The 17511-nt window shown below is 35.2% G+C and overlaps 1 protein-coding gene across 3 annotated transcripts in view; it reads left to right on the top strand.

Annotated features, from left to right (window-relative positions):
• The window catches only part of LOC107159690 (zinc finger protein 420-like), a 37568-nt gene that overhangs the window by 15466 nt on the left and 4591 nt on the right, over positions 1-17511 (top strand). For 2 of the 3 annotated variants that reach the window (XR_007342171.1, XR_007342172.1), the window contains exons 2-3: positions 9579-9705; positions 12070-14269. Coding sequence is in view for 1 of the 3 variants with exons in the window: in XM_048787762.1 (XP_048643719.1) it covers positions 9579-9705; positions 12070-14180 (2238 nt within the window). In the remaining 2 variants the exon portion in view is untranslated. Of the gene's footprint in view, positions 1-9578; positions 9706-12069; positions 14310-17511 lie in introns of those variants that run through there. The other variant, XM_048787762.1, reaches the window with a different exon arrangement.

Genomic DNA, 17511 nt, shown 5'->3' with positions numbered 1-17511 from the left:
TTTTTTTTTTTTTTTTTTTTTTTTTTTTCCCAACATAGACCTGGTTGCTTTGACCCACAGTGGGATGATTTCCAGCTCTCTGGGACTGGGCTGAGAAACAGTGCTGGGCAAACTTTTGTTTTCTGATGTCTTTGTATCCTTGCACACTAAAGACAGTGTCTTTTTTACACCATCAACTTAGTTTCAGGGCCAGTCAGACTCCTCATGCAACTTCATGATTACCTGCACATGGAGAATTTCTTCCATTTACCTACCTCTGAGAGATTAATCCCAGTAGCAAGATTATATAATAATTCAGAAAGTCAATAAGTGACTTTTTTTTTTTACAGTAAAACATCAGTTTTTTTCCTAGGCAGATTATAACAATTTGTGGCACTCTCAGCCAGAATTATTCCCAAGAATCTACAAGTGAGATCAATGTAGCCTTGCCCATGTCTTAAAGGGTCAGCAGCATTCAATCAAAAACACAGAGACAACCAGAGGGGATTCCCCCAAACCTTGGCCAACAGAAGAGAGCCTTTAAAACAGACCAGATGGGGAAATATATCCTATGTTCCCTACTGCCATATAGCCACAACTCTGACAACAATGGTGCCATACATGTCCTCAGAAAGAGGGACCAGACGTTCCCCTGTAGAGGGCCAGATGTGTGGAATCAAAAATTTTGGTGTGCATACTGTAGGAGGTTACCAGATGTCCACATTGTCACGTCACTGTATTCAATTTCCTTTTCCCAGAGTAGACTCATGATGGAGAAACCTACACCATTTAGTGAGAGAAGGCAGGAGGTCCCAGAAGCCAAGGAGCCTTGGCAGCCACTAGGAAGGTCCCTCAAACCCTCCCTTTACTTACAAGTAGAGCTCCTCCAGAACAACCTGAGGCAACTCACCTGTCTCCTAATTCTCCAGGATCAGCTGTCAGTGAGCTCATCAGTGTGGAAGTGGGGTTGCTCAGAGTGCAAGAACTGCCAAGAGGGCTGGAGCAGGGCACTCTCGGTTTTCTTCATCATACCAAATTTGATACTGAAAGCATGGTGTTTGTTCTCAATCCCGATTCAATAATGAGAACAAGGTTTTGATATAGGAAAAGGAAATTTTATTGCTTTGCTAGCAAAAGAGAAACTCAGGACTCCTGTCTAGAAACTGTGATTCTAATTGCCAGGTGTACAGAGGTCCTTTAAAATGGTGAATTTATGAAGGTCATTGGAGCCTCAGACTACCCTCCAGCTGTGCCCTGTCAGGATTCATAATTCATTTGTAGCCTTGAGAGAGTTATTTCTTAGTAATTCTTGTGCCACCTGTAAACTCTGGATTTCGTGGTTCCTATGGTGGCTCTGCTGAAGGAAGATTATATATAACATGGCTTAAGCCCTGACTAAAGACAGGAAGAAGGTTAATCTAATATTTTTCATGATTATGAAGGATAGAGGGAAAAGAGACAGGAAAAATAAAGACAAGTCAGCTTTAAGATAAGCCACAGTGATAGAGCAGGAAGTGTTATGTTCAAAGCATGGAATGGATGCTGTTACATTCATAGGGAGAAGCCAATAAAACACCTGGCAGGTGGGAGTGTGTGGCACTGATGACGAGTATAAAATTCAGATCCAGCTGGGCATTCTGCTGGATGACAAAAATCCCAGGTACTCAGACATGAAGGCAAGACTGTTACAAGTTCAAGGTCGGTCTGGAGAACTTATACTATGAAAGTTCAAAACAATAGAATGGGTTGGGGATGTAGCTCAGTTGTGGAGTGCCCCCTGGTTCAATCCCTGATACTATGAAATTTAAAAAGAAAAAAAAAAAAGATCAAAGAATCCTTTACCATAAAGCCAGCATGTATTTAGGAGGAAACATGAAAAGAGTGTGTGTCAGACTCCATCTGGTCCCTCTTTCTATGGACATCTATGGCACCATTGTTGTGGGTCAGACTCCATGGGGCTATAGGCAGGAGGGAAATTTAAGCCAATATTAATTATCAAATATTTCTGGCCACTAAAAACATACTGTTCAGTTAATTGTTTGATAATGCTTGGATTGTTTTAGTTAAAATAAGAAGGACCACCTAGGTCACAATGGGTAGGGTAACTTTTTTTTTTTTTTTTTTGTGGGGAGTGTACCAGGAATTTAACCCAGGGGTGCTTAACCACTGAGCCACATCCCCAGTCCTTTTTTATATTTTATCTAGAGACAGGAGCTCACTGAGCTGCTTAGGGCCTCAGTAAATTGCTGAACCTGGATATAAATTCATGATCCTCCTGACTTAGCTTCGGAAGCTGATGGGATTACAGGTGTGCACTATCATGCATGGCTCTGGCAGAGTGACACTCTCCTAAGCTGATGTAGAAGAACACAAAGGATGAGGAAATATTTTCAATCAGCTACATCTTCTGCCACTTTCCATGTTCTGTGCTTCTTTTCTATGTATTAACTTCCTTAGTTATGAGAAGCTGGTGTTAGACCAGGATGCAAAGAAAAGATCACCAATTAAAAGATGTAGACTGACAGTTTGGATTAAAACAAAAGATCCAGCTTCCTGCAAGAAACTAATCTCCTAGGAAAAGATATGCACAGACTGGAAGTGAAAGGATGAGAAAAAAATCACTCACATGGACCAAGTAAACAAGCAAGGGTTTCTATTCTCGTATCAGATAAAATGGACTTTAAACCAAAATTAATCAGAAGGGATAAGGAGTATCATTTCATTCTGGTTAAGGGAACCATACATCAACAAGACCTAACAATTTAAAATATTTATGCCCCAAACAATAGAGCATGTACATATATCAAACAAACCCTTTTCAATTTCCAGAAGCAAATAGACCACAACACAATAATACTGAGTGACTTTCATACACATCTCTCACCATTGGTTAGGTCTTCCAAATAAAAACTATACGAAGAAACTATAGAACTTAATAATACAATCTATGATTTAGACTTAATATACATATATACATATATACTTCATCCATCATCAAGTGAATACACCTTCTCAGCAGCACATGTATTCTTCTCTAAAATAGACCCTATATTATGCCTCAAAGCAATACACAGCAAATATTAAAAAATAGAGTTACTACTCTATATTCTAATAGATTATAATGGAATGAAATTAGAAAGCAATGATAAAATAAAAAAATAAAATCTAGTCTAACACTGAAAGACTAAGTAATATGCTATTGGATAATGCATGGACAACAGAAGACATCAGGGAGGAGAAAGGTTCATAGAGGTAAATGAGTACTCAGATACCACATATCAAAATCTGTGGGACAATATGAAGGCAGTGCTAAGAAGAAACTTCATTGCATTGAGCTTATTTATTAAAAGAATAAAAAGTCAACAAATAAATGACCTAATATTACATCTCATAAGAGAGAGAGAGAGAGAGAGAGAGAGAGAGAGAGAGAGAGAACAAATCAACACCAAAATTAGTAGAGAACAGGAAACAATTAAAATCAGAGCTGGAATAAATGAACTTGGAACAAAAGAAACAAATAGTTGACAAAACAAAAAGTTGTTTGTTGGAAAAACTAAAATTGATAAAACCTTAGCTATGCCAACACATAGAAGAGAAAAAACTTGAATTACTAAAATTTGTGATGAAAAAGGAAATATCATGACCGACACTATTGAAATACAGAAGATAATTTAGAAACTATTTTGAACATTTATACTCCAATAAAATAGAAAATCTCAATGACACTGGCAAATTTCTAGAAACATATGATCTACTCAAACTGAATCAGGAACAGATTAATTTCAAGCAAGGAAATAGAGTTACCATCAAAAGCCTACCAACCAAGAAAAGCCCAGCACCCAACAGATTCTCAGTTGAGTTTTACAAGACCTTCCAAGAGGAACTAATACCAATACTCCTCAAAGTGTTCCATGAAATAAAAAAGGAGCAAACCTTTCCAAATTCGTTCTATGAAGCTAGTGTCATCCTGATACCAAAACCAGACAAAGACACATCAAGGAAGGAAAACTTTAGACCAATATCCCTGAGAATATAAACAAACATTCTGGCAAATTGCATACAAAAACATATTTTAAAATAGTGTACCATGATCAAGTGGGTCTCATCCCAAGGATGCAAGGTTGTGTTCAACATATGGAAATTATGAGATGTAATAATACATCACATCAATAGAACTAAAAACAAGAATCATGATTATCTCAATATATGCTGAAAAACCATTTAATAAAATACAGCATCTCTTTATGTTCAAAACACTAGAATAACTAGGAATAGTAGGATTATATCTCAAAACTGTAAAAACTATCTATGCTAAGCCCAAGGCCACCATCATTCTAAATGGAGAAAATAGGAGAAAATGAATTTAAACCTCTAAATCTGGAACAAGACAGTTATGCCCTCTTTCACCACTTTTACTCAACTTAGTTCTTAAAACTCTAGCCAGAACAATCAGACAGATGAAAAAAATTAAAGGGATATGCATAGGAGAAGAAGAAGTCAAATATCACTATTTGCTGAGGACATGATTCTAGATTTAGAATATCCAAAAAATTCCACCAGAAAACTTGTACAACTAATAAATGAATTAAGCAAAGTAGCAAGGATATAAAATCAATACCCACAATACAAATGCATTTCTATAGAAAACAATGAATTTATTGACAGAGAAATTAGGAATACTACCCATTCAAAATAGCCTCTAAGAAGATAAAATACTTGGGAATCAATCTAACAAAAAGAGGTGAAAGGCCTGTGCAATGAAACTACAGGATGCTAAAGAAGGAAATTGAAAAAGACTTTAGAAGGTGGAAAGATCTCCCATGCTCTTGGATAGGAAGAATTACTATTGTCAAAATGGCCACACTACCAAAACTGTTATACAGGTTTAATGCAATTCCTATTAAAATCCCAATGACGTAGAGCTGAAAAAGCAATCATAAAATTTATTTGGAAAAATAGGAGACCCAGAGTAGCCAAAGCAATCTTTAGCAAGAAAAGTGACACAGACCTTATACTACGCTACAGAGCCACAGTAACAAAAACAGCATAGTACTAGCACCAAAATAGACATGTAGACCAATGGTACAGAATAGAAGACACAGAGATAAACCCATATAAATGCAGTTATCTCATACTAGTCAAAAGCACAAAAACATTCATTGGAGAAAAGATAGTGTCTTCAACAAATGATGCTTTGAAAACTGGAAATCCATATGTAGCAAAATGAATTTAAACCTCTATATCTCGCCATGCACAAAAACCAACTCAAAATGGATCAGTGACAAGGAATTAGACCAGAGACCCACACCTAATCGAAGAAAAAGTAGGCCCAAATATTCATTATATTGGATTAGGCCCAAGACTCCTAAAACACAAGAAATAAAATTAAGAATAAATGGGATAGATTCAAACTAAAAAAAAAAAAAAAAAAAAAAAAAGAAGAAAAAAAAAAAGATATGAAGACAGAGCCTACAGAGTGGGAGAATATGTTTATCAGATGCACATCAGATAGAACACTAATCTCCAGGATATAATAAAAATAAAAAAACTCAAAAAAATTTAATGCCAAAATAAAATACCAAAAAAACACAAATAGCCCAGTCAATAAATGGGCTAAGGAACTGAACAGACACTTCTCAGAAGAAATTACCCAAATGATCATCGTATATATGAAAAAAATTTTCAAATCTTTAGTAATTAGAAAAATGCAAATTAGAACTACTCTAAGATTTCATCTAACTCCAGTCAGAATGGCAGTTATCAAGAATACAAGCAATATTAAGTTTTGGCGAGAATGAGGGGAAAAGGGTGCACTCAGACACTGCAAATTGGTGCAACTTTGGAAAGTACTGTGGAGATTTCTCAGAAATTTTGGAATGGAACAACCATTTGACCCAGTTTTTCCACTCATCGGTCTATACCAAAGGACAAGTCAGCCATACTATAGTGACACAGCCACACCAATGTTTATAGCACCTGAATTCACAATAGCTTAACTGTGGAACCAACCTAGATGCCCATCAATACATGAATGGGTGAAGAAACTGAGTGTGTGTGTGTGTGTGTGTGTATATATATATACACACACACATACATACATACATACACATACACACAATGAAATGTTACTCAGCATTAAAAGAGAATAAAATTATGGCATTTGCAAGTAAATGGATGGAGTTGGAGAATATCTTGATAAGTGTAGTAAGCCAATCCCCCCAAAATTAAAGGCTGAATGTTTTCTGATTAGTGGATGCTTATCCATAATGGACGTGGGGAGTATGGAAAGAATGGAGGATTTTTGGATCGAGCAAAGGGGATGGTGGGGAGGAGGGAGTCATGGATGTAGAAAAGATGAGAATGAGACAGTCATCATTACCCCAGTTACATGTATGGTTGTGCAAATGTCGCAACTTTGCATTGTGTACAACCAGAGAATTGAAATGTTGTGCTTCAGTTGAATTGAAATGCATTCTACTGTCATTTACAACTAAGTAGAACAAATAAAAAAATTAAAAATAACAATAAAAAAGGCTAAGGATGTTCCTAGTGGTAAATCTGTAAATAGTCCCTGGATTCAGTCTCTAATTCAAGATGAAATTTCACTGAATGTGAATACTTTTACTCATTAAGTAGTGGTTCCTTTCTCTTTTAAAACTGAATGAATAAAATTGGGAAGCAGGAAAGTCACAGCTTAGTGATTTCTAGTTAAATTTATCTTGAGCCTATAAAAGAAGTTCCTTGGGAGCCTTGTGTTTTGTTTTCTGAGGCAGGTATTTTCCATATAAGGCATTGAATTGTAGCAGTCGGTCATGAGAAGGAAGCCTAGAGAAAGAGGAGAAGGATGTTGTTTTCCAGGTGTGTGGCTCAGGCCAGGGGCAGCATTGTATTTTCCCCCAAAGTACCTCATATTTGGAATGTGCACACCTTTACTTCTATACCGTTCAGGTTTGTGCTTAACTTGTTTTAGCTATTTTGTTTCCTTTTCTTCTTACATACCAACACTAACTCTTTAAAACATATATGCCCATATATACTCCCTATATTGGGAACCTTTTTCTTACTCTTTCATCCAAGCCATGCCATGCTTACATGACATGCAGGATTGAACAATAAAAAAAAACCCTTTTTGATAAATGAACATCAGAAAATCTTGCTATTCTAGATTTCCATTGGGGATGTTTTTGTGTCTTTAGATGTTGCCAAAGAAGTGAACTGTGCTTTGTTTTCTTTCCGTCTGGATGCTCTGTCATGTATAAATACAAAAGAGTCAATTAAATGCACATTGGTTGCATCTAGAAACTTACTAAGTTCTAAAAGTATAGAATGATTTGAAGAGACCCAAACTCTAGAATGCCAAGGAAAGTCTAATAAAGTTCCATATTATACCATTTTGCTTTGATTTGTCCACTGATATCACAGCAATGATGATGTGTTCTTTTATGTTGACTTACACTTTGTACCATTTGTTATATTACAGCTGTTTTAACCTTATTTGCTTGGTGTAAATGCTGTTTGCAGGATTTTCCCTATAAAGTTAATTTTTTTTTTCATTATTTTAAGGAATCTTGATAGGATTTTTCTAAACAGTCTACATAAACTTTTATCTTTGATACAGAACCAGTTTTTTTCTTAGTACTTTTCATTTGTGTCTTGCTTTGGTGAACGTAGCCTCTGGCTTTTGATTACCAGGGTTACTGGCTTTGTTACTGAAAGTTCTGAAGCAGACCACAGTCCTATAGGCTTTCATTTTATTCTGCCTTCAGCTTACAGACATACCTCCTTGCATTTTCAATGAAGAAACAAGTGCCTGAAAATTATAAAGTGTACCTCAAGATGAATTTGAATAACAGGGAGAAAATAAGGAGTATAAAAGACCCAGTAACTGTGGCTCTTATTTTATTCTCTATTGTTAAAAGTGTGTATCTCAATAGTGTCTTTTAAAAGAGCATCCTCCCAAATTGATTTGTTTTACCAAATGGAAGATATGACTTATTCTTATTTGCATGAAAAATTGTCTGTTGTTTCCATGTATAAAGTTAACATTTTTATGTGTGCATATATAGTCTGCTCCTATGTGTGCTATGTGGCGTATATATTCTGCTGCAACCAGCACTGCAGATGGATGGGTAACCAACACAGGTGGTGAGCCAGACTGGAAAATTAATTAGAAAGTACAGAAATGAGAAAAAATTTATTTACTAAAAGCAGGGGCATGGCAAAATGATTCAGCTGTGATGGAGATTTGATCTAACAAAAGATGGAGTCCAAGCAGTAGTTTATATGGATAGGTGCACCAAAGGAATTCAGTGAGATGAACTTCTTCAGGAACATGGGATGAAGATCGCAAAAACAACTTTTTTGGGGCTTAGCAGATTACGCCTACCTCCTCTCTACCTTTGGGTGGCTGTGTTTAAATCTAGGGCTGTCCAAGCCAAGGCAGGGTGTGCGTAGGTGGAATTTCACCTCCTGATTTCCAAAAAGCAAACTCCTTGCCTTGTGATGGCTCAAACAAACCCATAATTTATACATGTCTTCCAACATGTATAAGTTAAATATCATTTCATCAGTCTGCTTTTGTTTCTTCTTAACATGTTTCCATTAGTCTTCTCATTTATAATCACTACCCTGCTCTGAAATTTTTCTAAAAATTCACACTTTAAATTGGCTTTTTAATGAATTTGTTTTAGTTGTTAATGGCTTTTTTTTAGTTGTTAATGGTATTTTATTTATTTATATGTGTTGCTGAGAATCAAACCCAGTGCCTCACACATGCTAGGCAAGCGCACTACACTGAGCCACAATTCCAGACCTTAAATTGACTTTAATGCTCTCCTTTTTTTCTGAATTACAGGTCAAATAAACTTGGGTAAAAATTAGGTCTTTCACTGGGTGTTTGACAAAATGTCATAAAAATGAATATCATTACTGCTATCACATTCTTTTGGGTTTCTGAAAAAAGACATGAAAAGTACATAAATCCTTTGAAATATTTGAACTCTAGTTCATCAAGGTTTTTTTGTTTTCCGTACACTGGTTTACTTCATTGTTATGCAGGAGTTTTTCTTGGCCCACTGGCACTAGGATCACCAGGTTGGAATTACTGCTACATATTCAGAAAACCAGGTCTCATCCCAGAATTACTGGACAAGAGTCTGCATTTTAATAAATCTCTGATTCATGGTTTTGATTTAAAATTTGAGAATCATCTTTTTTACCCACTATAACTTTTTTGTCTTTGAAATAGAAAAATTGTTTTATGATATTAGAGTCGCAATTAAAGTGTATATTTCTGTATTGATGCCTTAATTTTACATTCTACTTCATAAAGGTGATATATAAATATATATGTGTGTGTGTATGTGTGTACATATATATATGTGTGTGTGTGTGTGTGTGTGTATGACTCAACACTCTTTCTTCAGAATTATAGAGTAGAGAATATCACTGTTACAAAGTATTTTCTTGAATAATTAAAATTTACTCACCTACTTGAAAGCCACTTCTACTAACTCTGATATTATCTTCTTTCAACTTAAAAGCTCCCTGTTAATAATATTTTGGTCAATGTTCTATCAATTTACCTATTTTTATTTCAGGAATCATTGGCATTCAGGGATGTGGCCATTGATTTCTCTGAAGAGGAATGGAAATGCCTGGAGCCTGCTCAGCAGAATTTATACAGAGATGTAATGTTAGAGACCTACAGAAACCTGATCTTCCTGGGTGAGCAGCGCTTCCCTTCAGAATTCATCATTAATCAGAATTTTTAATTCCTTCCCATGCAGAATATCTTTGGGGAGCTTCTGCTCTTCTTGAATGAGTTTCAGATTTTTGCTTTCAAGTAAAAGGATTGGGCAGGGTTTTTTTCCAGAGAAGAAAATATTATTTTCATTACTTTTAGTCCTTAATGTCTCCCTTTCTTCAGGTGTTATATACCCTTTTCTTTAGATTGGTAGTACTTACAGTAATTTTGTGATACCAAATGATGTGACCTACACATTAAAGTCCAATTTCTTTTCTTTAGAGTACAAGAATGGAGGCATCAGTAGTCACAGGAAGAATCCCAAAAATAGTCATTTTATTTTTCAATAAACACATCTTATTGTCTCTAAACCATATTTGCACACCTTGCTCTGGAGCAAAGGAGAGAGCCCTGAGCCATGTTCCCAGGTAGATAGAAATTCATGAATCAGAGGACACAGTTGAGAGTTCCAAAAAGTTCAAGGAGGAAGCCAAACTTCCAAATGTTGGTGGAGAAGTTATCATTTTCAATTGCTAGTGTTTTGTTTTGTTTCTTTGGTTAAGCCAAGTATCTCTTTTGTACTATAGTATTTTTGATTTGTCCATATAAAAAACAGCCAATGGTAGACTATTAATCATTTTGGAAAAAAACATGGAAGTTATTAATGAATTCAAAAAGAGGTAAGCACACTGATACATGCTTGTAATCTTAGATAATGGAGAGGATTTGCAAGTGGATTTTGTTTAATGCCTGTTATGGCAAATTTTTAACACTATGTCTCAAGCAATTTTAAAAGGGCTTGTGTTGTAGCTCAGTGGTACAGTACCCTTGGGATTAATCCTAAGCACCACACATAAAAAAATTAAAAGTAGAATAACCCCAAGATCTGGAAATGCAAATTATAAATAGGTATCCAGAGGGGATTAAATCAGCATGTTGAAGACATATCTCAAGTACCATGCTCAGTGCAATATGTGTCCATCTTTTGTTTAATAAATAAAAAATGTTTTTAATACACCATTAATTAACAGTAAAAAGGAGATATTTTGTCACTAAAAGTAACATGGAATGATATGCAGTACTTTGCATTATGTGAAATAAGGCAGACACAAAACATAATTTTGTGTCTGTAATTTGATTCACATGTAGAAATCAGAACTGCAGAGAGTAAAATGGCTATTAGGTACTGTGTTTTGTGAAGTGTTGGTCAATGTCTGCAAAGTATTATTGTAAGGGATATAAAAAGGTCAAGAGTTCTATTATACCCATGGTGAGTACAATGTACTATATTGTTTTCTGTGGAAGGAGCAAACCAAAGATTGAAAACAGAAGTACGTAACAACTGAGCAATATGCCCAACCCTTTTTTAAATTTTTTAATTTTTTAAATTTTGATACAGGATCTCAGTAAGTCACTTATGGCATTGCTAAGTTGCTGAATGTGGCTTTGAACTTGAGATCCTCCTTCCTCTGCCTCCCAAGTATTGGGGATTACAGGCCTGTACCACCACATCAGCTAATATACTCTATTCTTGATGAATGCTAATAGAATGAATACAATTTTTTTAAGCACTAAAATGATAATTACATTAAAACAGTGTACTTGTTAATTAGGTATATTTAGTCATTTCATCATTTATTTATATTTTATATTTTATTTATATTTTAAAATATACTTAGCAAATGAAATTTAATTTGTCAATGAAACAAATCAGTAAATAATTCAAAATTATAAAAATTTAAAACCAAGTTATTTGTCTTGATTGTTATTTAGTGATTTTATTCATGTAATATTGATATTAGCTGTGTGTGTGTGTGTGTTTATTTTTCTCATTAAAAAGATTTATCCCTATTTCTCGTTAGAGACCATAAGCCCTTAAACCCTGTTGAATATCTGTATTATTGTCATCCGAAATCTATCTATTATACTCAAGTCTGTTTCCTGATAGACAGGAAGTAATTTTCAGACAGTTCTCCTCAAAGCCGGAAATGTTCCCATTATACATTTTCTATTAGGTAGAATTGAGGTTGATTTGTGCACAGTGCTATATTGTGGAGGAGGAAGGCCTGGTGGATAAAAGTAACACACTTTCCTTTCTTCTGCTCTACTGCCTCATTAATAATATATTCATTATAGATATTGTGAATACTTTGTTTGGGTAATTCTCAGAAAGAAAATTTGTCTGTCTATTGTTATTTAGTTTATATATTTATGGAGGCTAGTTGGCCTATGATATACTGTTCTGCTACCCTGCTGGTGTCCTGACTACCTATAATTTCATGTTGTATTTGTTAAGTATATTCCCAGTCTAATATGTAAAATAATTCCTATTTTTATTCTTTCAGCCATGAACTCTCATTATACCCAGAAAATTTCACCTGAGTCTTGCATAAAACTTTTTTTAAAAAAAGTGATAAAGAGAAGATATAGAAATTGTGACCTTGACTATTTACAACAAAAGAAAGTACAGGACAGTGTAGGTGAGAATGAAGATTGGAAATCCTATTATAAAGGACAAGACAAATCAGTAGTGCATGTCCATAATGAAAATTTTACTGTCAGCAGACCTGAAGAACATTTAATACCTCAGAAAAGTATTCCATATATAACTGAAGGACAAATTTCTAAAAATGATCATTTAGAAAGTTTCTTTAAAAACTGTCCATTGTTCAGCAATGAACAAAAAATTCCTTCTTGTGCCCAAACACACACTTTTAATTGTTGTGGGAAGGCCCCTGTGTACTCATTACTACTTAATCAAAATTCAGATACAGAGTTCTGGAAAGTATGGAACACACATAATGAAACAAGCAACACCTCTAACCAGGTTTCTACTCTTACCAAACACCAGAGAATTCATACTAGAAAGCATCCCTACAAATGTGAAGAATGTGGCAAAGGTTTTAATAAAAGTTCACAGCTTAATCAACACCATACAATTCATACTGGAGAGGAGCTCTACAAATGTAAAGAATGTGGCAAAGGTTTTACTCAGAAAGGAAGTCTTACTCAACACCAGCGAGTTCATACAGGAGAGAAGCCCTACAAATGTGAAGAATGTGGGAAAGCTTTTACTCAGAGAGGAAGCCTTACTCAACACCAGAGGATTCATACTGGAGAGAAGCCCTACAAATGTGATGTATGTGGCAAATGTTTTACTAAAAGAAGTTATCTTACTCATCACCACAGGATTCATACTGGAGAGAAACCCTACAAATGTAATGAGTGTGGCAAAGCTTTTAATAAAAGAGATCAACTTACAATGCACCATAGAATTCATAGTGGAGAGAGACCCTACAGTTGTGAAACATGTGGCAAAGGTTTTACTCAAAGATCATGCCTTAATCAACACCAGAGAATTCATAGGAGAGAGAAGCCCTACAATTGTGAAACATGTGGAAAAGGTTTTGCTCAAAGATGTTACCTTGCTCAACACCAGAAAATTCACAGTATAGAGAAGCTCTACAAATGTAATGAATGTGGGAAAGGCTTTACTCATAAAGGAAGCTTTACTGAACACCAGCGAATTCATACAGGAGAGAAGCCCTTCAAATGTGAAGAATGTGGGAAAGGTTTTACTCATAGAGGAAGCCTTCCTCAACACCAGAGAATTCATACTGGAATAAAGCCCTACAAATGTGATGTATGTGGCAAATGTTTTACTAAAAGAAATTACCTTCCTCAACACCAGAGGATTCATACTGGAGAGAAGTCCTACCAATGTAATGAGTGTGGCAAAGCTTTTAATAAAAGAGATCAACTTACAATACACAAGAGAATTCATAGTGGAGAGAAGCCCTACAGTTGTGAAACATGTGGCAAAGGTTTTATTCAAAGAGCAAAGCTTATTCTACACCAGAGAGTTCACAGTGGAGAAGAGCTCTACAAATGTAATGAATGTGGGAAAGGCTTTAATCTAAGAGCATGGCTTACTCAACACCAGAAAATTCATACTGAGCCCTACAAATGTGATGTATGTGGCAAATGCTTTACTCATAGATATTATCTTGCTCAACACCAGAGGATGCATACTGGAGAGAAGCCCTACAAATGTGAAGAATGTGGGAAATGTTTTATTATGAGAGCACACCTTACTCAACACCAGATAATTCATACTGGAGAGAAGCCCTACAAATGTGAAGAATGTGGGAAATGTTTTACTATGAGAGCACACCTTACTCAACACCAGATAATTCATAGTGGAGAGAAACCCTACAAATGTGAAGAATGTGGCAAAGGTTACTCTCACAGACAGTACATTATTCGACACCAGAAAATTCATAGTGGAGAGAAGCCCTATGAATGTGAAGAATGTGGGAAATGTTTTACTATGAGAGCACACCTTACTCAACACCAGATAATTCATACTGGAAAGAAGCCCTACAATTGTGAAGCAAGTGGCAAAGGTTTTACTAAAAGAGCATGCCTTCTTCAACACCAGGGAATTCATACTTGAAAGTATTGCTACAAATGTGAAGAATGTGGCAAAGCTTTTAATCAAAAACCACACTGTACTCAATACCAGAGAATTCATAACTGGGAGAGGTAATACAAATGTACATTCTGTTGCAGACCTTTTAGCAATTGATCAAACATTACTAATCACTGGAGAATTCATAGTGCATAAAACCCCTAAACAATGTGAATACTGTGCCCAAGTCTTTACTCAAATTTCAAATTTAACATTAGAAACCAGATACCTATAGGGAAGGTAGAAAGACATCTCCCTGAAATACATGCCTTAAATAATAGCAAAATATCTATAAGGAAGAAATCATGCTAGAAATATAAAAAACATAGGAAAGCCCTCTTCTGTATTCCATTTTATTAAGTATGTAAGAAATGAGGAATTGCCTTTAACTTTTGCTTAAAGTTTATTAAAATCCTTAGCTGATGTGGCAAACAAAGAAATTCTCATAAATATCATAGAATTGTGTAGAAAACTTGTCTCTGGACAGATAGGAATTTATTAAAAATCAAAGAATACTCAGTACCTCACTTTTGAAAACTGGAGAAAAAAATAGTTCTAACATAGATCATTTCATGAGAAGAAAACCTGTTCCTGAGAGTTGTTAATCTATATTTTTGAGAGTTTGTGGTGTATTTGAAATACCTGATTAATATTTTGTATACAGTATGTTAATGTGTTAACAGTGTTATGTGTTGAATCATGATACTATCTCACTGGTATCACAGTGTCTCTTTACTAAGGGTTCTACATAGCAGATAGTAAAAACATAGTAAAATACCACCATTAACTTTTTAGAAACATCAACTCACTTAGAAAATAGTGTTCCCATAAATCAGACCTTTATCCACCTCTTTATCATTAAGGAAACATTAAAACAATTATAGATAACATATAAGTACATGAAAATAAACACCAGATTTTACTATATTGAATTAGTACTTTAAAATTTTAGTGTGTAAGTTCTGGACATGGTGGTACATTACTTTAATTCTAACAACTTAAGAGGCAGAGGCAGGAGGATCCCAAGTTCAAAGTCAGCCTCCACAAATTAATGAGGCCCCACACAACTTAGACCCTGTCTCAAGATAAAAAGCACTGGGGATGTGGTCCAGTGTTTAAGCACTCCTGAATTCAATCCCTTGTACTCCCCCGTCCATTTTTTTTTCCCTATAGAATGACTTTACTCCTAAGGGCCTTGCAATTTGAGAGAGCAACACAACTTCTCAATTTCTCAACACAGGGATTTTGACTACCTTCGAAACCAAGAGCCACCAGTGCATATTTTGTGAAAAGGAGGGTCATTGCAGAGAGATTCCCAATAGTTACCCAGGAAGCAACATGTTCAGCTGAACACTGACCCATTCTGGCTCCTGGCATGTCTGATAGAAAACAACAAAAAACTGAAGAATCCAAGCATTTCCTTATGAAGCCCCTAGATAATTACCCACTGAGGAGACTTGAGTCATGTCAAAAAATTTTAAAAAATATTTTTGCCCAATATCAAATGCCTATTTGGTTTTGGACAACCAGTAGAAAATTTAACCAGAAACAAGTGTTCAATTATGAGGATAAAAAAAGAGCTATACTCATGGAGCATTTAAACCTTCAAAATAATTTATAATATGATATATCTTTTGACTTTAGCTATCTTTTATTCTACTCTATAATTTACAATGGTTATTATACTTTTGGGATCAGAGGAATTATAGTAAATGGCACAGGCTCCCCAAACTTATTTAGCACATAGTCTTTCTGAGATATTCCAAATCATATCTGTCATAAATTTTCCCTGTTTAACAGGACTGGAGCACATGCCACCACATATAGAAAGACAAAGTCCCTATTCAGATGAGCCACTGCAGGTTCTATACAAGTCCCAATTAAAAGCTAAACACAAAAATGGGGAAAAAAATTGTTGTATTACTCTTTGGGTCAATGGAACACCCACAAAAATTTGTCTTATTTAAATTAATTGGGATTATAAGTACTTCAAGGGAATGATAAATTTTATGCATAAGGAACAGAAGCAGTATGTGTGAGAGAGATCTTGGTTTTCATATTCTGCCACAAGTCACCACCCATTCTTCATACCAGGTTTATGGCTGTATCTTTTCTGCTTGTCTACACCCTATTTCATCTCACATAAAAGACTGCTTTGGTTCTGACAAGTCGTTTAAAGGGTTCCTAAGGCAAGTTAAACTGAAATTGGGAGTGACTTGGGAGATACTGAATTTTTAAAAAAGTATTTATAGATGTAGTTGGACACAATGCCTTTGTTTTATTTATTTATTGTTATGTGGTGGTAAGGTTTGAACCCAGTGCCTCACTGGGCAAGCACTCTACCACTGATCTACAAACTCAGCCCATGTTACTGCATTTTAAAATAATTTTCAATTTACAGGTAAGAAATGTAACAGGTTCAAGGGAAGTTTCAATACATGTATTATTATATAATACAATTAGTAATTCACAAAACTTTTCCCTCAAATATTTTGCATCATTATGGGGAAAACATTGAGTATTTCTTCTCATCTTTGAATGCACTACACATTAATATAGTCACCCAACTGTGCAATTGGACCATACAAACCCAGAACTTATTTTTTCCATGAAATTGTTTATGAACCCATCTTTTGTTTTCAACCCATAACCAGAGTGGGACCCATGAATCAAGTTCATACATTTTATACAAAAGATCAGTCACTGCAGATGGCTTCCTCTTTCTTCCATTGGCATGTGTTCCTCTCCTAGGCACTATGGCATATGTGCCCATTCATCAGCAAGTCACCACAGTATGGTTGACATGGGAAGTTCACATTCCTTTTTAAAAATTGAGATGCATGTGGTGTGTTTCATTTACTTGCCCCACTATAATTGTGTAGTATAACATGAGCTACTAACTTCCTAAAACACACACACTCACTAGCACATTATATTTACATCTCCCCTTAATTTTCCTTGTTTTCATGAAGGAGATTCAGTTTCCCAAATGAACCAGAAAATAACTGTTTCAATATGGTAAGTTTTGAGCCCAGTTATCTGTGAGAATCTTATAATCATTCACCTTGAATAGAAAAGGGAGACTGCTAAACAGGTGGGACAGGAGGTCAAGTGCAATAAGTGTGATTAACCTATCTCTATTTTACCTAGGGTGACAGAATATTAGTGGTAATTTTTAAGACCTATGTGTGAAACAGTATTACAATAAAAAGCACTTTATTTTTTACTATTGGGAATTGGATCCAGTGCTATTATACCACTGAGCAATATATTTACTCTTCAGGTTTTTTTTCTTTTCTTTTTTTTTTTTTTTTTT

This window comes from Marmota marmota, unplaced genomic scaffold (assembly GCF_001458135.2).
Source record: "Marmota marmota marmota unplaced genomic scaffold, marMar, whole genome shotgun sequence".
Taxonomy (NCBI): Eukaryota; Metazoa; Chordata; class Mammalia; order Rodentia; family Sciuridae; genus Marmota; species Marmota marmota.
This window is presented reverse-complemented; position numbering and strand designations above follow the sequence as displayed.